The sequence below is a fragment of the Hoplias malabaricus genome, chromosome 18 (assembly GCF_029633855.1).
Source record: "Hoplias malabaricus isolate fHopMal1 chromosome 18, fHopMal1.hap1, whole genome shotgun sequence".
Taxonomy (NCBI): Eukaryota; Metazoa; Chordata; class Actinopteri; order Characiformes; family Erythrinidae; genus Hoplias; species Hoplias malabaricus.
This window is the reverse complement of record NC_089817.1, coordinates 22,046,427-22,067,524: the sequence shown is the minus strand read 5'-3', so window position 1 is coordinate 22,067,524 and position 21,098 is coordinate 22,046,427. Positions and strand designations below refer to the sequence as shown.

The 21,098-nt window shown below is 38.6% G+C and overlaps 1 protein-coding gene across 1 annotated transcript in view; it reads right to left on the bottom strand.

The window, feature by feature from the left end:
* LOC136675213 (autism susceptibility gene 2 protein homolog) overlaps positions 1 to 21,098 on the bottom strand; it is a 180,975-nt gene that overhangs the window by 82,572 nt on the left and 77,305 nt on the right. The window contains exon 3 of the mRNA XM_066651647.1: positions 12,456 to 12,665. Coding sequence (XP_066507744.1) covers positions 12,456 to 12,665 — 210 coding nt within the window. The remainder of the gene's footprint in view (positions 1 to 12,455; positions 12,666 to 21,098) is intronic.

The window sequence follows — 21,098 nt, the reverse complement described above, 5'->3', positions numbered from 1 at the left end:
ATCCAGGGTAATGTCAGCATACCACCAAGAAGGATGAAACACATCCAACAGGATTAACTGTGGACACAAGAGGAAGCTGTCTGAAAGGGATGTTCGGGTGCTAACCCAGATTATATCCAAAAAATCTAAAACCACGGCTGGCCAAATCACCGCAGAATTAAATGTGCACCTCAACTCTCCTGTTTCCACCAGAACTGTCCGTCGGGAGCTCCACATGGTCAATATACACGGCCGGGCTGCTATAGCCAAACCTTTGGTCACTCATGCCAATGCCAAACGTGGCCAATCTTGGACTGTGGACAATGTGAAACGTATTGTCATGACAAAGACATACTATACACAATATCTTGCATATTTGTAGATTTGAGTCTCTGAGCCACAAACAAGCTGCAGTTTTTTAATGTTACCATAAATAGACAGACAAACAATCAGAAAAATGTACACTATACAACACCTGGGAGCATATTTATAGTCTTTTCCATTTATAGGAAATGCAGATCTATAGGTATGGAAAAAGAGATAAACATGCTTTATATTCTGATGTTAAATAATTTATGCACATGGAAAAATAATAAAGGAGTAGATACCCATAATTTTTTTTAGACTTTCAGGGATATTTTCAAGACCGGCTTTATCAAGATCAAGACATGTTCATGCTAATGACAATTCAAGAATGTGTTCATCTATGAACTCAAAATGAGAGCAAGAATGGGTTCAGCGAAAGTCTTACTGAGTACAAGGTTTAAATGTATTTTTAATTTTTAATTAATTTTTAGAGATTGGTTACAGACAAAAAACACTGGATCCAGAAAATGTTGTTTAACACTACAGTCAACCACTCAATTCAAGGTCAGATTTGTAAAAATGCTTGTCAAACTGCTGAAAACTGAAGCCTTAACTAAACTTAAACACTGACTGAAAATTGTTGCACTATAAACCAATATCCAAAAAATGGTATGCTGAACAAAATGCACATTTAAAATCACAATGCCATTATGTGTAAATATGTTAACCCTAAATGTAATTGAAAATAGTACAAATAAAGTATTATCAATATTGGAATTGAGAAAGTTTATAGTTATTTGAAAGATTTGCCCATTTAGAATTTTATGACAGCTACACTTTCTGAAAGAATTGGGACAGTGGCATGTTAACCCTTGTGTTGCATATATTAACAACACTCTGTCAATGAACTGAAAACTAAGGAGACCTATTGCTTTAATTTTGAAAATGATGAATGAAAATTTTTTTCATATTATTGCTTGTCATATGATTTTTGCTGCTCAACATCACTGAGTCTCTGTTATAGTGTTTTCCACCAACAGTTTCAATAGCCTGGAATATTTTAGCATCCAAATTCTTTTACTAATAAGTTATAATGTTGTAATCCATGCATGATGTGGACTGGTCTTGTCTTAGTGAAATATGCAAGGACCTCCCAGAAAAGGACATTGTCTAAATGGCAACATATTTCTCCAAATGATGTATATTTATCATTTTCGCATTCACAGTGCCTGCACAGATGTGATGATGATTGTAACAAGCCAGATGGTCCCACTCCTATTTAGCCCACAGCATACATCCATCCATCCATTATCTGTAACCGCTTATCCAATTTAGGGTCGCGGGGGGTCCAGAGCCTACCTGGAATCATCGGGCGCAAGGCGGGAATACACCCTGGAGGGGACGCCAGTCCTTCACAGGGCAACACAGACACACACACATTCACTCACACCTACGGACACTTTCGAGTCGCCAATCCACCTGCAACGTGTTTTTTTGGACTGTGGGAGGAAACCGGAGCACCCGGAGGAAACCCACGGGGAGAACACACCAACTCCTCACAGACAGTCACCCGGAGCGGGAATCGAACCCACAACCTCCAGGCCCCTGGAGCTGTGTGACTGCGACACTACCTGCTGCGACACCGTGCCGCCCTCTGACCTTTTACCAATTAACCTTATTTATTTGCTTGTTTATTTCTTGTTTGTTAGAAAAATACGGCAAACAAGGCTTGTACAAAATCTGGGCTTCATTCATGAAAAACATGAGGAAATTGCAAGTAAACAATGAGTAAAATGGACCTTCCTGAAAACATTCTGCCAGATTCACAGACACTGTGTAAACACCGGATTTAGTAGAATGTGTGTATTTTTAGTGAATAACAATGGTTCACAAATTGGGCAGATTAGAAAACTTCTTTACAATTAGCTTTAGAGAGCACCCAAACCAATGTGGATAAAATTCAAATGACCACCACTGAACAATTTAAAAATTAGCACACATTCATAAAATACTTCCAAAATGATCACAGAAGATATTAAAATATTTACTTCTTACATTGGTCATTTGACTAGTTTGAAGGGGGGTGGGAAACATAATCACAGATTTTCTGAAGAGGGGCAACAATCAGGGGCAGGCACTTAAAACCCTGGAGTCTGAGGCCTTTCAGTCAGGTCTGAGGTGATCTGACATGCCTTAACATTTTAACAAATTTCACCTACCAAAAGTTTGTTCCAAGAAAGCTACACATGCTAATATTCAGCACAAACCCCGCAACAATAATGTGAGAGAAGTATGTATGTCATTCATCTGGGTTTTTTTTTATACTTCCAAAAAAACTATTTTCAAAGGGGCTGATATAAAAGGGACAGATGTGAAACACCCGTGAGAAATCCTTTCCTGACTGTGAAAGAGAGCAAGGAGCACCCAAACTATACAACAAGCCGATTTTTCCCCCCTATCACCTTAACTCTCTGACTCTGCACATTTACAAAATACTTACCATCAGCTTCATGAAATCCATCGCTGGAATACTAATGAACTAGTGTAATCAGCACCAAACATGCTTCAGAAAAACAAGTCAAAGTTATTTCACTTACTCATTACAAAATGAAGCTGTTCCTCCTCAGGCAGCCGTAACACAAGACAGCGCCATCTTGGAGTTCCGTGCATTTGTTTATATGACTAAAATGGGCGTTTTCACATGTCATAGTCCTCCAATAAGAGCGGACATATTAGCATACCATTATCATATGAATACGAATGGGTGGGCAATCAAGGGTCGCCATCTGAGTCTCAGAGACAGATGTGCCTCTTGTTACTTACCATTCATTAACAACCAGGTAAAAATATATTTCTTTTCAATCACCATATATTTGAATATTAGACCCTTTACGGTTTTGGGGGTATGTTCATTATGTTTCTAGCACATAAACTTTCCGAGTTGTGTAAGTATTTTGGCGCAAGTTCTGATTTATCCCGCCGACTCCAGCACCGACTCCAGAGGGTTAATATACCTCTACATTTCTTTGTAGTATAACTATATATACATATATGTAAGCATGTAATACATGTATGGCATAAAATAATAATGTCATAAAATATACCTTTAACATGCTAAAAGGTTAGCTTTTACCTGTTAAAAGGAATGTAAGTAGGAAATTATACACCTTAGGGTCAAATATGGGTTAATAACATAATTATGATTAATTTCAATTACAATCAACTACCTGGAGTGATGTGAAGAGGTTTTAATCAAAACATTAACAAAAGAATGTCTCAGAATACAATAATGAGACATACAGGAGAGTATACATTCTTCAATTTGTCAATGAATATTACTATAAATGGTTAAACTATCAGTGTTGGTTTGTTGCTAAGTGGGATGGTGTATAGTCATCAGATGCAGAGGTGCATTGGAGTCCAGTAGAGAAACAGGTTTTCACTGGTTTTGGTCAAAGGTTCTTGTCTCCTAGTTGGAAGAAGTATAAGCACTCCATAAGTGTGGTTAGAAATGTATCAAGTGATTTCGCCTAACTTTTCTCAATCAGTGCCCAATTACCACCAATGGTGCATGGAGCAGATTTCAACACAGCCTGCAAAGCCTTCCAATCAGGCATGCTGTACCTACCATACCACACTGTCATACAGTTGGTCAGGATGCTGTTAGAACCAGAGAGCTGGGAGACTCCTCACCCAATATACAAGCTGTTGTATTGATGGGGCCTGGAGATATCCTCAGAGGTGTGGACTCCCATGAACCTCAAGCCAGAGACAGGTTCTACTTCACTGACTAAAATATATCCTGTTTCGGTACTAGATTTGCCTAATGGAAAAGCAAAAGAGCTGAGCCGGGTCCATGCAGTGGAAAAGCTGCATAACTGACTGGGGTCTGTTGGTTAAAAAGTCTACAATATATTTGCAGAGGGGCTTGTAATCGTTAGGATTACGGCTTGTTCATTTAGGTAAATTAAGAGTTAGTCATATAGACAAGAGGCACATTGCACTATACAAATGAATCAGGAATTAAATTTGACACTGTCATCTAACATTGAAGAGGTTTTTTGTTTTTGTTGTTTTTTGGGTGTGTTATTTTGGGAGAAATACCTCCAGTAACCACTAGATTCATTCATGTTTTGAAGAGTAACCATTTATATCATCATTCATAGGCAATTATATGCATTTTGCAAACTGTCAGAAACAGACTCCATGAGGGTGGTATGAGGGCACGATGTCCACAAGCAGGGCATTTGCCAGAGAACACCAACATGGGCAGATTCGCCATTGGCGCACTGTGCTCTTCACGGATGAGAGCAGGTTCGCACTGAGTACATGTGACAGATGTGACAGAGTCTGGAGGCACTTTGGAGAACGTTCTTCTGCCTGTAACATCATCCAGCATGACCTTTTTGGCAGTGGGTTAGTAATGGTGTGGGGAGGCATTTCTTTGGAGGGCATTCTTTAAACATTCTTTAAATGTTTAAACATATTTCAAATTATGTGATGAAGTCCACAGGCTTAATGCTGACTAATGGAGAAGACAAAATAATGTCATTATCTGGCAAGATCTGAGATTTAACAGTGTAGATGAATGTTGGATCCCTTTGTGCCAAAAAACAGGTCGCTGTTGCCTTTTCTATGTGTTATAACTAATTATCAATGACAATTAATTGTCAATAACATAATTAATAATTATTAATAAACAGATTATAAACCTCCTATTCTAAAGAGGTACCATCTCAAGTCTAAATGTTTTAAATGGTTGAATGGGGAGAGGGGAATAGGAGAATAAATGCCATAGAACATGTGTGTTAATGGGGCACCATGGGAGGAAGCGAGAAAAAGCAAGTAGGATATTATTGTACAAGACATGTAGGACTTTGGTTCTAATATTTGTTTTCAAATTTCAAATGTTTTCACTCTGCTGACTGCCCTGGGTTGGTTCACCTCTCTGAACATGCAGGCCATTTTGGGATTCATGTTTTTATACTAATATTAAATTATTGCTATTAGCATTGGTGTTTATGCTGTAGTATTTTTTTGTGCTTAACTTATAACATGATTAACTATTATTTTAATACAGTTTTTGAGTGTTTGTGCTAATTTTGCATAAACAATGGAAAATGTATATATTCAACCTCAGTTGTTCAAGATTAAAGTATCAAAACCAAATATATACACTAATATAAGTAGATTTTGCTTAGTAATCATTCCTCGTTCAATGTTGCATTATTTTTAATGCGAATAATACATTGACATGGGCTCTGTATGAAATTCCAGCTGGGAGACATTCATTTTCTTTTTATATTAAAGTCTTATTTCTCCTCAGAAATACATGGACACCGGAAATGAAATAATCCAAATAACATATCTGAATATCAGTGTCACAGTCTGAGGGAGGTTCTAGCCAGCAATTTAGGGAAAAAAAATGATTTCGCTCTTGATATTTCATTTTTTTTAATTTATTTATTTATTTTAATAAAGCACTTAGGAATTTACATAAATTAATCACTTAATTTCTTAACGAAGTTAACATGACTTAGGTTTTGTAACGTCCTGTGTTTGTTTTCCTCACCATGTGCTCATTTAGCACATGGCTCTGTTTATTCTTCCTGTCTCCGCCCTAGTCCCACCTCAGTTCCGCCCTCTCGTCAGTGTCTCCTTTGTAGTCCTGTCCTCTTGTTATCAGTCCCAGGTGTTCCTTGTCTATGCTCGTTGTAAATATAGTGCCTTTGTTTCAGTGCTCCCTTGTCTGGTCAGGACCCCCACTGCACCAACACAGAGCAGATATGGTTTAGGTTGCGGATCATTCACAGCAATGCAGTGACACTGACGTAGTGGTTGTGTGTTAGTGTGCTTTGCACATTGTTGCTGCACATTCTTTTGGTCATCCTCTAGTCCCATGAGTGTAGAAACAAGGAGGTGGTCATAATGTTTTGGTTGATCAATATACATTGTTACTGTGACTCTTTGTAAACTTTTCAACACAATGTACAGTGGAACCTCTACTAACGAACGCCTACACTAACGAACTTTCCAAGATACGAACCGGGCATTTGAATATTTTTTGCCTCCACCAACGAACCATGAGTCTAGAAACGAACCCGAGCCTCCGCTGAGCCGGCGGCTGGAAATGGCCACTAACCCCAATAGGCGAGTCTCCCAGTGCGCCCAGCCATGAGCTTTTAAGATTAGCAAATTGTAGTTTTAGCAATTTAGAAATAGTGTAAATAGCAGACATCAAAATCCGTGCTAAGTTAAGCCGTATCTATGCTTCATCTCCCCACATTCACCCGCCTACTCTCCGTTATTCCACCCACTCCCACCTCCCGTCATACAGCCAGTGCCTGTGTTACTCCTCCAGCCAGATGTCACATCTTCAAAGTAGCCACTTAAAACTTTTTTTTATTTCTTTTTTATTACTGTTACTACTGCATTTCTTTTTTATTTTTAGTAACTTTTCCACTTTTCGAACTTTTCCACTTATGAACCAGGTCACGGAACGGATCATGTTCGTAGGTAGAGGTTCCACTGTATATCGTTCCTTGAGGTATAATTTTGTGGCCAGTGAATAACATAACATCTTTTACTTTACAATGACTCCAATGGAAAAAGGGGAGACACACAGTACAAAGCACCTAGTAATGCTTGAAAAATCCTGGCTGAAGGGATTTAGGCTTTATCTGCTCAAAATATTTATCAACACACGATCAAAGCTACATGATACCACTTACCAGATTTAAAGTCCAATGTAAGGGGCATAACTACATCAAGTAATGTTATGCAAATAGCATTATATACAAAATAAAAACCCCACTAATCCTAACTCTACAATAGAATTCCAGAAGATCTAGGACAACTAAATGATTTGGACCCATTTCTTTTCCCTTTAAATTAGTTATATGTATAAAACTTTTTCATTTTCTAAAGTATATTCCTTTCTGCTTTCTGGCGCAGCAGGTAGTGTCACAGTTACACAGCTCCAGGGATCTGGGGGTTGTGGGTTCAAGTCCCACTTCAGGTGAGGAGTTTTGTGTGCTCTCCCTGTGTACGCGTGGGTTTCCTCCCACGGTCCAAAAACACGTTTGTAGATGAATTGCCGACTCAAAAGTGTCAATGTATGTGTGTGTGTGTGTGTATGTGTGTGTTGCCCTGTGAAGGACTGGAGCCCCCTGTAGGGTGTTCCTGCCTTGCACCCAATGATTTCGGGTAGGTTCCTGACCCACCATGACCCTGAACTTGATAAGCGGTTATGTTTTGTTCATTTAATTATAATCATCTGTGTGTCCCTTTTTCAGTGTTATTTTCCCTCTTCATTTTATTACTGTATTTTTTTTTATACTTACACTTAAAATTTGTTTCTTTATTTCTTTAAGAGTTTTATGATTATGAAGCAAATTATTAAATTACTTTTCACATCAAATTAAAAATGGCCATATTTTTCAAAATTTTTCAAAAATAAATTTCAAATTTAAGCATTTAAAATATTGTCTTTGTACTATTTTCAATTAAATAATTAGCACATTTTGCATTCTGTATTTGTTTACATTTTGCAGTGTCCCAGCATTTCTTCAAATGATTTTTATATTATTTTGATATACATTTTACTAGTCTTTTAATGAATGAATTGCATAAATCTGTGTGGGTCAAAGCTTGTTTAAGTGCAGTTTTTTGTACCATCACTATGACAACGACCAAAATAATACTGAGTTAATATAAAATAAGCCTTGATTCCAGTGAAAACACACACACAAAATAAACCCAAGACATAACTAGCCCTATCCCTTCAGTAGTGATACGCGACATGCATATCTTCATGTCAGCAAAAGATCAGGAGTGTGTGACTGGCCAGATGGTCTTCACAGTAGCCAGCATTCCCACAACAACACACAAAAAATCCAAAACACACATATTCATCAAGTACACACAGAATACATTTCACAAAGCAAGGACTTTAAAAACAGCCTAAGGCTGTGCTAGGAAGACTGCAAATTTACATTACATAAAACAGAGCTTAACAAATCTTCATAGTTCCATGAAAAATAACTTCTTTATCTATTTTTGAAAATGACTATAAAATATCCTACTGATTTAGTTTCTTATTATAAATATTCTGTTTAAAAACAGAAATGAAATATTCGTTCTGTATTATAAAATTTCATAATAATGTACTCCTCAAAAAATGAATTCATATTATGGTGTGATACTCCATATTTTTTCATATATTTCAGCCCTGACCTGTTTCTTTCAGTACAGCCTCATAACAAACCTCTGTAGGCGGAACTGTGACTCCATTGGCAGCAACACTGGACAGCTAAGTCTGGCTGCTGACTGGCTTAATAAAGTGACAGCCAAAGAAAATCACATTTTCTGTTTAGAAGCCTTGGACTATCTGCCGCTCCCTTTGGCTGCGGTAGAGAAGTGTGTCTAAAATCATAGTCTTAACACCCTCGCCTCAAAAATACGGGATAAAACGCATCCCGTATGGGGCCAAAACACGTCATGGCTTTTAGCTTCCACATACAGGATGGATGATGATTCTAGTAATCTCCCCTCACGGAATAGTCAGAAAGATGTGTTCGCTACAGGGGTCAGCAGAGTCAGATGACAACAACATTTACAAAGCAGGAGGATGAGGGCATGTGAGCTTGCTGCCTAGAGGATACGGAGGATCAGACTTATAATCTAGCCCAATAAAGCCCATACAGATCAGCAAAATAATGCTGTGATGGGCCCCGATACTGATCTTTGAGATTGGATCTGGGCATCTCTAATTTTAATATCTAAAATAAAAGCAATTAATGGTATCAAAGGCTTGACTATTGTAACAGATAACGTCATGCCTTCAGAATCTGTGTCTGGGATACACTTCTAGCCCTTTTTTTGTCTACACCCCATGTGACATTATTTCTGTTTTATGTACCCTCTATGGCAATGTGTTTGGGGTGTCAGCTGTAACACAGGATCATGATTTTTTGTGGCATAATAATTAGCATGGGCCAGCCATAAAAATAATTAGAAAGAGTTTTGTTTATGAAAGTACACTATTATTGCAACTAAAAAGTTTTTAAAAGCACATCTCTAAAAGCTAATGTCAGATCATTAACGCCATGATTAGATCAGAAATCATTTTTAAGCAACCAAGATGATGGCTAATGATTATTGCTAATGAGCACTTTCAGGATGTGTTGTTCTTTAATTGTCCAACTTATTAATACTGTGTAGGTCCCATTATGCTACAACAAAGCCCTAACCGGTCCAGACACATCAAACTGAAAAGTCCAGGACAGGTACTTCTATTTATATATAATTAATGTTGTCCTGATGTTTACATTCCTGATGCATGTACTTTCTGTGGTTAAAAGGAGTCAGGAAGGACACTCAGTTATGCAGCAAGCTGCAACACACCTTTATATCATATCCAGAATTAGCTTTTTCAGCAATTGTTTGTTACAGTAGCGCTTGGGTAAACCTGGGCCACACAAGCTAACCTCTCCTGGAACACTTTTGGTAGGTACTAACCACTGCGCACTAGGAACACCAGACAAGAGCTGCTATTGTGTTGCTGCTCTGACCCAGTGGTCTAGCTTGACAATTTGGCCCTTGTCAGTAACTTATATGCTTCTGCTTGCCCAGTTTTCTTGCTTCCAACACACCAGTTTCAAGTGCTCTCATCTTACTTGCTGCCTAATATTTCCCACTATTGGTCAGGTGCCAATATGATGAATTAATTAATGTTTTTCACCTGACCTCTCAGTGATTATATTGTGTTGCTGATGAGAGGGCAGGGTAACAAATGAGACACAGACGATGAGGCGGAACAAAGGCGGGACTAGGGCGGAGACAAGGACAATAACAGACAAAGCCATGTGCAGATAGAGCACATGGCGGGGAAAACAGACCTGACAGGATGCAGCGTCTCTTACTTTATTTACTAATTTTTTTTCAGCGTCCCATTAACTATGGGGTTATATCAATGACATAAATATTTGATTTTGAATTATGAATATGAAAATAATTTGTCTGAATTTTGTATATTTTTATTATATATTTCTGAATGTTATATATTTGATCAGTGTTCAACTGGACAAAACTGCCTTCTGACCAATTTATCTATGTGTCAGGAATCACGGGGCGGACTGACGGAGGCGGACGCACTTGATAAAACACAATGATTTTAATATAACAAAACAAAGAAACAACACGACTTGAACAGGAAACAAAACAACATAACTTGGAAAGATCACGACACGACACGACTTGGACTTGGAACAAAGCAAAACAACACGACATGACTTAGGGAGTGAAATGACAGCAAGAATGACACAAAACGACATGAGTTGGAAGCAAACAATACAATACGAAACGACATGACTTGACTAGGAAAGAGCAAAACAACAAATGACCGATCACAGGAAGTAATACAAGGGGACTTAAATAGTAAACACAGACGAGACGCACCTGAGACAGATAATGAGAGGGCAGGGTAACAAATGAGACACAGACGATGAGGCGGAACAAAGGCGGGACTAGGGCGGAGACAAGGACAATAACAGACAAAGCCATGTGCAGATAGAGCACATGGCGGGGAAAACAGACCTGACAGGATGCAGCGTCTCTTACTTTATTTACTAATTTTACATGAGAGTACTAGACCTCCATTACACATAAGTAAATGTTTATACAGAAATGTAATTATTTCTACATAAACAATGAGTGTCATATTTCTGTAGTGTCTTCTTTTTTTTTTTTTTTACTTTGTGTAAAGTTAAACAAAAATGCTGCGGTGAACTCGTCTAAAGTACCAGTCTGTATCCAGTGTGTTGGTGTGGGTTATGGACATTTCTCTCTGAGCATCCAGTAAAACACTAATGTTGAGCAGAACTCAGCTAAACAGTGTGAACAGTGTTGAAGCTGGAGCGATGGACACAAAGGTGAATTATGCCCTAATTTTACTTACAGACCCCTTGATTACTTGAAAGCTGTGCCCCTATTGCTCATGCTTACAACATTACAATGCTCACTTCAAGGAAGGCCTTGGGCTCAGGGCAGGAATTGGGATGGTGTGAGGTTGTGACTGGTGTGACTGGTGGCTATGAGAAGAGGGCACTGTAATCGATTAATGCTGCATTCAATAAATCTGTGGAAGTTTACTTTTCCTGAAAAGCCATCTGGTTGACCTCTGGCCCTGATTCTTATTTTTACAATCTGAATTTTTAAGACCTAAATTCATGGGTTTTAATTATTTTAATTACAACTTTTTTAATCAGATTTTTTTTTATTTGAATATTTTACTACCTCAGAATTTCCAGTTTATAAAATAAATTAAAATATTCAAAATTCAGATTCAAATACTTATGTATTACATTGATTTTGCTAAATTGCTCTCACATATGGCAATGAACTGCTGAAGTCAATCCAGGATATTTTGATTTTCACAGTATATGATAAGTCAATTACTATGCAGACTGGAAGGCTAGTTTCCACACAGTGATTAAATTAAATATCATGTCCATATTTAAAAGTTCTATAGCAGCAAATGCACACAAACACACATAGCAGTGCACTGGCTCCGGGAGAACACACACACCCAGAAAGGCAGGTAGCCATCCCCAGCACCAAGGGAGTAGCTGAGAGTTAGGTGCCTTGCTCAAGGACACATCAGCCATGGATGCACACTCTAGTTGAATTATATTTTACACTGCAGTATTGTTGGCTGTAATTGACCAGAGGAGGAAGGGTCACCCCTTGTGAGCCTTGGTTCCTCCCAAGGTTTCTTCCTCAGCTGGGGGAGTTTTTCCTTGCCACTGTCGCCCCTGGCTTGCTCACTTGAAGGTTTTACATTTTTTTTTTTACATTTCATGTCAAATCTTTGTCTTACTGGAATTCTGTGAAACTGCTTTGTGACAACATCAGTTGTGAAAAGCGCTATACAAATAAATTTGATTTGATTTGATAAACCCATACTAGCACAGGTATCTGAAGATGGGAGAAGTCCCACTCAGATTTCAAGACTAGATGTCTGAAAGGCAGGACCTTTCTTAAACACAAATGAATATAATTTCATGAGTCACAAACAGAGCCAAGGGAATTAATATAACCTATAACAATACCCTCTCTTCTGAAGAAGCCCGCAATATTGACTCTGAACAAAAGAGGTAAAACAAACTCACCGCTCTCTTTCTCTTCTTGGGATGTTTTTTCTTGTGGTGTGCTCTGGCAAGGCATGGGCGGTTCTCCTGGTCTGAGTGCTGCTGTTGACTGTGAAGGCAGCTCTTTCGTATATGTGCATTAAGTCCATTAGGCACACACATTGGTCGCTTCTTTTCCAGTTGTTCAATCTGGTTCTTTTTACATTGATGAGGCTTAAGAGCCATATTCCTCTGACAAAGTGAAACAGAGTGAAAGAGAAAGACAAGAGAAGTACTCATTAAAATTCAAGCATATTTTTTTCCAGCTAGATGTAATTCAGCAATGCCTCCCTGTTGATAAAATCCACTGAATAATATATACAAATCCTCTCAGCAAAACTGCTGTACACTGTCAGCAAGCAAAAGTTAAAATCTGTCAAATGGTTAAATTGTAGAAAATGAGGGGCTTTTTTAAAAAAAGTCTTATATTTAATTAGGTTGTCTTTAGTTTATCTGAAGATGCATTTACAACGTTCCCAATTCTGAATCAGATCACATTCATTAGCTCTCCTGTCAAAATTTAAATTCAAAGTTGTCACCTACAAATGTTTATTATTGTCAATTTACAAATATTTATCAAATGCATGTCTTTGATTTTCCTGCCTGTTAATTAATTGTATTAACACATTCGCTAAGAAGTGTGCCCTGTTTTTTTAAATAAGCACTTACAGTGGCTCATATTTAAAAATGTAATTCTTAATGGCCTCTTGGCACTGTTTCCGCCAAGTGTTCTAAATAGCTTGTATTTTATGTCAGTGAAGTTAAACAGCAAGTCAAACTCAATTCTCACAAGCCTAGAAGCAAGCTCTTGCTCCATAATTGGCCATCTTTTTTTTTATCACATGTGAAAGTTGGAGTAAAACTGTAATAAATATTCTTCCTTTGGCTGTTCCTGTCAGGGGGCGCCACAGCGAATCATCTGATCCAATTACTGATTTGGCAGTTTTACGCCAGATGCCCTTCCTGACACAACCCTCCCTATTTATTTTTATTAATTTTCTTTCAACAATTAATTTTCAGAGTTTCCAACCCATCTACCAATGTGTTTTTTGGACCGTGGGGGGAAGCTGGAGCTCCCAGAGGAAACCCATGCTGACATGGGGAGAACACACCAAACCCCTCACAGACAGTGATGGGGAGTGGGGCTCAAATCCACAATACCAGCCCCAGGACGTTGGAGCTGTGTGACAGGAATTTTACCTGCTGCCACTGTGCCTCCCTGAAGTAAAATTTTATGCAAAATAGAAAAGTATAACAAGTTACTGTAAAATTTATACACAGCTGGCTAATAAATTCTAACATTTACTATCTACAGAATTACAAATAATAGACAAGCAAACATGGTCAGCTAAGTCAGGGCAGTGCTTGTTCTATCTTGTTTGGGAAAAAAGGATGAGATGACTGGAAATACACCACCCAATAGTTAACCTGGATTTCTTTATCAAAATAATCAGTAAAAAAGGAGTAGAAATGGGGCCATTCCTTAGGATATTGGGTTTTAAAGATATGAGTCAACTTGTAAACACTGTCAATGCACAATTCATCCACAATAACCCAGCTTATGTGTAACGATTCTAATCATACACAGTGTTACATGTCTGTTTTCTTTGTCTCCCCCTCTTTCCTTGCTCTCTTAATCCTGTCCTATTGCAGGTGATCATCAGCAGGCCCTGTATATGACCAATGAAATATTCTGTTTTTGGAGTGAAATCAGGGCTTCTGGTTTATAGGTGGCCCCATGCTGGAAGAAAAGAGAGAGAGAGAGCTGGGGTTAGGTACTTTATCACTAATCTGTCCTTGGCGCCATAGACGGTAGCACAGACTTGTCCGGTAGCACCAATCCTTTTGATTTATATCCTCCCCATTAATTTTCCCATAGGTATCACCATGGGGGGGGGGGGGGGGGGTCTTTGGTGATACGGACTCATTGGTAATAAAATATTACCTTTTGGTCCTGATGCCACATTCGTAATATAGTGTGCAATATATAGCTTGTATAGTACAACCTATTGAGGACTAGTGGGACTCAGTTGGACATTCAGACTGACCACTTGGAGTGACCACTACCAGTTGTGGTTAGGTATTAGGGGAAAATATTATCTATGGGTCCTGGTGCCACTTTGGTAATATAAGGGACCATTTTTAAAAGTTTGGATGGATTGGTAATATCAGGAACTAGAAAGAACCGGTACCTAACTAAGCCTTTCCACTTTGGTAATATGAACCAGGTTAGGGGGGGAAATATTACCATTAGGTCCAGGTGCCACTTTTTAATATGTGACGTTTTTCTCAAGGCCATAAGATATGGCCTTTGCCTGGTCTGAATCCCATGACTCTGTGACCTTTGGGACCCAATAATAATATTTTCCTCTAACCTCCTAGCAACTTAAAGTGGAATTGGGTAGTTCCACCTTAACGGCCCCCATTGAAACCTATTGTGTTACCAAAGTGCCACTTGGGACCAAATTGCAATATTTTCTGCTAACCTGGTTCACATTAATAAAGTGGTACCAGGACCCATTGGTAATATTTCCCCTAACTTCTAATCAGGTACATATTATGAAAGCAGTACATTGGACCCAATGGTAATGTTTTCCCCTAACTCCTAACTGCTTGCCACATAGGTAATAATATAATGGGTTTCAATGGCAGTTAAGGTGGAATTTGTGGTTTCATTTCTGCGGTGCACTGGTCAGTCATATCCCTTGCTCTGGAGGTCAGTCAGACCCCACTTTTCCTTCTGGAGCTCAGGGTTGAGGATGATTAGGTATGGAGATTTTGAGCTTGTAAAACAATACTCATAAATGTAACGGAATTTGTAACTGCGTTTCAGCAACTTCATACACATAAAATTCAAATCCACCAATGTACTGGAATGCACAAATTTAAAACAACAACAATAATAATAATAATAATAATTTAAATTCACAAATGTGTAGAAAAGATTTTCATTTGTATAACAAATGTTGTGAATGTCAGCTCCAGGGACCTGGAAGTTGTGGGTTTGATTCCTGCTCCGGGTGACTGTCTGTGAGGAGTTTGGTGTGTTCTCCCTGTGTCCGCGTGGGTTTCCTCCCACAGTCCAAAAACACACGTTGGTAGGTGTGAGTGGGTGAGTGAATGTATGAGTGTGTGTGTTGCCCTGTGAGGGACTGGCGCCCTCTCCAAGGTGTATTCATGCTTGCGCCCAATGATTCCAGGTAGGCTCTGGCCCCACTGCGATCCTGAACCGGATAAGCGGTTACAGACAATGAATGAATGAATGAATTAATTAATTAATGTTGTGAATGTACCTCTCAAATGGCTTAAAATGTGCAAGAGCAAACATTTTTAAGATTCCAAATGTGACAGTGGGAGTTTTTGAATGAGATAGAAAAAATCCATTTATTCACATTTTCTGCTGTTTGTGTGAATCTTTTTGCAGTTGCTGATTTATGACCCCGTTTTGTAAGCCAATTGATGGATCAATAGGAAAGCTTTAGCTGCACCAATCAGATTGTGAGGTTTGTTTAACCAATCAGAACACTGATTTGTTGCTGTCAACCATAGCCCTTTTCCACCAAAAGAACTCTGGCTCTTGAACTAGTTCCGTTCCTGATTCTTAGAAACTTGGTTCTTTCCTGGTCAGGGTCCAATAAAAGCACTCAGAATACTCAGCTCCCCCAGAATACCAAACCTGGTGAATATCCCCTCGCTTAGCCGGTCCATGACAGTGGACTAAGGATTAACCTGTAAAGTGATGGAGTAATATAGTGATTGAGGTAAGCTTTTACACTGAATTCAATATTATTATATATGTTGACTTGAGTTTGACTTAGGATTATTGTTAAAGCATTAATGCAATGCTTTTATCTTGTGTCTAAAAGTTGCCCATCACAAGTCTGCTGACCTAGCCAGCAGGAGAGACCCAGGCCCACACAGGTCATGCGCCAAGAGCGCCGGCCCACCAAACGCCTGCTGACAGACTGTTTCAGTGAGACTTCAGATACTGACAAGTATCAACAGCCTCTGCGTCAACAAAAACGTACACCCCACCTCACAGTGGAAGAGGACAAAGACAAGGAGGAGAACAAGAAGTAAAAGGAGGATGAGGACCCCAGTTTGTCCTTCCAGCTGCTACAGCCATGGCTCCTTAAATCTACACAGATTAAGTCTGTACATTAAGCACTATATATTTTAATTTAAAAAATAATTATTGTGTTTCCATTCTTGTTTGTTTTCCAGGTGCTGGGAACTGAATCTGTTGACGATCATGAATATGCAATTTTGCCAACCATTGATTTACAATTAGAAGAAAAATGTTAAAGTCACCAGTGATAAAGGTGCACTGTTATGAAAAGTTTAAAAAATAATACAAATTCAAAATATGAAGATTAATTCATGTTTTTAATTTACAGGTGAACAAACAACAGGTGTCTGCGAAATTGCACATTCCTGTTGTTTAATTGTAAATAGTTGTAAATAGTTTTAAATAGTTGTAAACACACACACACACACACATTTTTTCCCATCAAAATAAATGTAATATATTAGTATAGTGTAGTAGATTTTAATACATATTTGACTTTATGTTGAAAGTGTTGTTGTTATTTTTTAAATAAATGTTATAACTAATAAATGTTTATTAACATTATATCACTTCATGACTTGTTATTACACATCCACCCACTTAGGATTTTAAAAAAAAATTGCAAGTTATTACTGTAATGGAAATGACTGAATTGACAGTAATATCAATTTTCATTATGACCACTTTTGTAATATAATTCATATTTTTTAGGAGTTAGGGGAAAAAATATCATTGGTTCCATGTGCCACTTTCATAATATGATAGGTTTCAATGACAGTTAAGGTGTAACTACTCTTTCCACCTTAACATGGTTACCTTTTGGTCCTGGTGCCACTTTCGTAATATGAACAAGTTTAGGGGAGAGGAGGCCTGTAACCTGCTAAAAATGCTAATGTTGCTGCTAACCTGCTAATGTTATTGTTATAGAGCTAATGTGGCTGGTAACCTACTAGGATTGCTAATCCTGCTACTAACCCTAACCCTAACCTGCTAATGTTATTGTTAGAGAGTGAATGTTGCTGCTAACCTGCCAATGTTATTGTTATAGAGCCAATGTTGTTGCTAACTGGTTGATGTTATTGATACAAAGCTGATGTTGCTACTAAAGATTCCAATAATGCTGCTATTGTCCATTTTTACCAACTCAGCGTGGACAGGCAACAAAAAACACCCTACATTACTGGTAGTTGATTGGCCAGCCCCTGGTTTATATGCACTAGGTAACAGGCAAGTGCCATCTGCCATTTTTCTTGTTAGGGAATATTTGTGAGACAATGTTTGTTTTCACTGTCATCTACTGTCACTGGTTTCCACACATCTCATGTTACATCCTCTCTTTCCCCTAGTCACCACCAAAAGGGAATCATAACAACAAGATAAGATGTAAAATATCCTATGTCAATCCATTAGAGCCTCACATAGGGCACACCATACTTTGTGTACCATACTCCAGTCAGCAACCAGCTACATCTAGCAACATTTAATAGTATCATAAACCTACCCTCTAGGTGTTATGTGCTTTTTTGTGTTCTGTTCTGTTTTTGTGCCCCCTTGTCATGTGTCTTATGTCTGCTTTCTAATTGTTCCCTGGTCATGTGATACGCTTCCCTTGTGTTTCTAGTGTCATGTGTCTTAATTAGTACCCAGGTGTTTGTCAGTTTTTCTTGTGTAGCCTTGGTTAAAATTATAGCTCTCTTAATAAAATAAAACAAATAAGTAATTATTCATTTGGACCAAATCCAAGATAAAAATGGAATAATCTGTATATATAGTTCCAAGATGTATATTATATTTTATTGGTTTGTTTGGTAGCTTAAAATATTAAGGGATGTACGCAATGAGTGAGAACAGTGGAAGGGGAGGGGCTAAGAGAGAGAGCAGCTGAGAGAGAGGGAGAGAGACGAGAGGTCAGAGTTGGTGCGGGAGTAAAAAAAAAAACAGTAGAAGCAAAGTTAAGCAAAAAACTTAACACCGCTATCTTTTGTCAGTTATTACACGAATTGCCCACTCTGTAATTATAGTTAATTCTGAATACTGCTTGTGCCACGTTTGTGAAGAGTTCCAAACGGGAATCTATTGGTTTATAACTTAGCTAGCCTTGCTGAGGAGCTACGGGTGTTTAGCCTGCTCTGCTGTTTTTTTTTTTTAGTCGTTATTTGCTCTCTCTCCATTGCTCATAAAGACTGTGGTGGTCGAAAAACGAGCATTGTTACACTCTTTTCGTTGCGCTGGACACAGAAAGTCAGTAATTCTGCCCCAGATAGCTCAGAGTTCCTCTGGCTTCGAGGGAACACGCTCAGTCTCTCCATTACTGCCTGAAGGGGGTGGTCTACTCCTGTCAACCACGACAACACGCTCAGCCTCGCCATTGTCGCCGGGATATGGTGCTCTCATTCTCTCCTACCTAGTGAAACCAAGGTACACCGTTCTGATATTATTTTTTGCTCTGTTGAGTGAAGCGACCACTTAAGTTTTGGGTCTCCACGTTCCCGAGCATCGTCTCAGGCCTGCAACATTTTTATGTTTTCATAATTTTAAGTTTTGAGTACTTAAGACCGTGGGCCCACAAGAGTTAGATATCGTTTAAAGTTACGTTTCATTTCAGTGCTCTTTTCAATGTGTACTATATCATATAGTGTAACATACACTTAAACAAAGGGTTGTGATTATGTAAAACTTGAATTCGTTACTGGCCTATAAAGCGAAATTATGCACTTATGTTAGGTGGGTTTATTCAACAGCATACTGTGTAAAAATAAGCTGTAAATTTGGTATCTGATAATTTGTGTAATGTCAAATTTCTATCAAAAGATTAGAAAATTCATAACAAGAGGTACACATATAAGCTCAATAGTACATTGTTGAAACATTAAGTAAAAGTCAAATTTTTTATACATGTGTATTTGAGTTATATCTTTAGTGTGGTTGAATTGATATTAATTTACATTGAGGAAGAGGGGAATTGGAATTCAGGACCCTTATTCTAGCCATAATTAATGGGGTAGGGGTTACATAATAAATTGGAGGCACCACTGGGATTATTCCCCTTTTAAGTTATTACCTTATTACTTTAGGCTGTCATTATTTTATTAGCAGGCATACAGGAAAACTCAGTTCCAGTTAATTTAAACAAATAGATTAGTTATGGCAGAGCACACTAAAGTTCACTCCTCTGTTGAGCTCGGCAACTGGCGCAGAGGAGAAGGATTGAATGTTAAACATGCTTTCATGCTAACTGGTGTTCCTGAAGACACTGATATTGCATATATTGAAGAAACCATACAAGCCATAAAAGTACTAGGGAGGGTAAGAGTGAGGGGCAAGATATTTGACACCCAGCAGAACACTCTGGTGGTGCTTTGTGAATGCCGTGAGGTAGTGGATTGCACAAGAATTCCACCTGAAATCAGTCCTAGTGATGGAAGTGCTGAATGGAGAATAATTCTTTCAGATGAGCCCAGTAGTAATACTGAGAAGTTCACAGAAAAACTAGTCAGACTACTCGAAAAAGAAGGTAAAACACTCAGTGACATTCCAGCATTGCATACTCTGAGACCCTCCCCATGTTAGTAGTCCTGAGTCTATTATTCAGGCTGTGGGTGACCTGTTAGAGAAAACGTCTAAACCGACATATGAGAGCAATGCATACAGACGTTTGAGGACTTTTTCTGGAACCAGTCCCACCCTTGCTGGGTTGGAGATAGGACTGGTAAGCAATGCATGACCCCTGTTATAGATGCTGATTCTGGAGCCTCTAAAAAGAAGGCAACCAATACAGAATGTGACAGCGAGGTGCAGGAGCTACAAAGACAAGTACAAGAACTACAGTCTCAGCTAACTGTAATGGCGGTACAGCAAACACATTCTCCATCTTACAGGCTAGAGACACGTTTCAAAAAGTCCAGGGATGATTCTGAAATTGACACGCCTAAGGAGGATGGACAGTGGGCAAAGGGTAATGACACTTTTTTTTATTATAGATGCGGAGAGGATGGGCATATTGCTACAAAATGTAAGGCACCTGAAAATCATTCTAAAGTTATACAGAAATTGATTCGAGTTCTGCGCAGAAAAAATTATGAAAAGAGAGAATCCACAGAGAAGCTGGCTGACAAGAACTGTGCAGTGAGAAAGGACATGGTAAAGAAGATGCCTACCTCTGGTCTGCCTACAGGATTAGTGGGCCCTTCTTCCATCATTTCTGTTATGGTGGGAGGCCATTCCTGTCAAGCACTGTTAGATAGTAGTTCTCAGGTGACAATAATCTTTGAGAGCTGGTCTGCCCTGAACCTGCAATATCCGATCAGATACCAATTATAATCGGAACCAATGCAAACTTGTTCAAACAGCTAGCTTATCTGTGTCAGGAGACTGCTGACACACAAGTACCACATTCATACCATGTACAGCCATTGTTTACTCAAGCTTTACATCTTAACCAGTCTTGTAAATCAGACACTGATTGTCTAGTTGGAAAAGTAAAGTGGCTGGGACCTGGCTCTCTTTCCCTTGTGCCAAGAGGGGAATGCCATGTAACGTGCAGTATAGAGCCATTA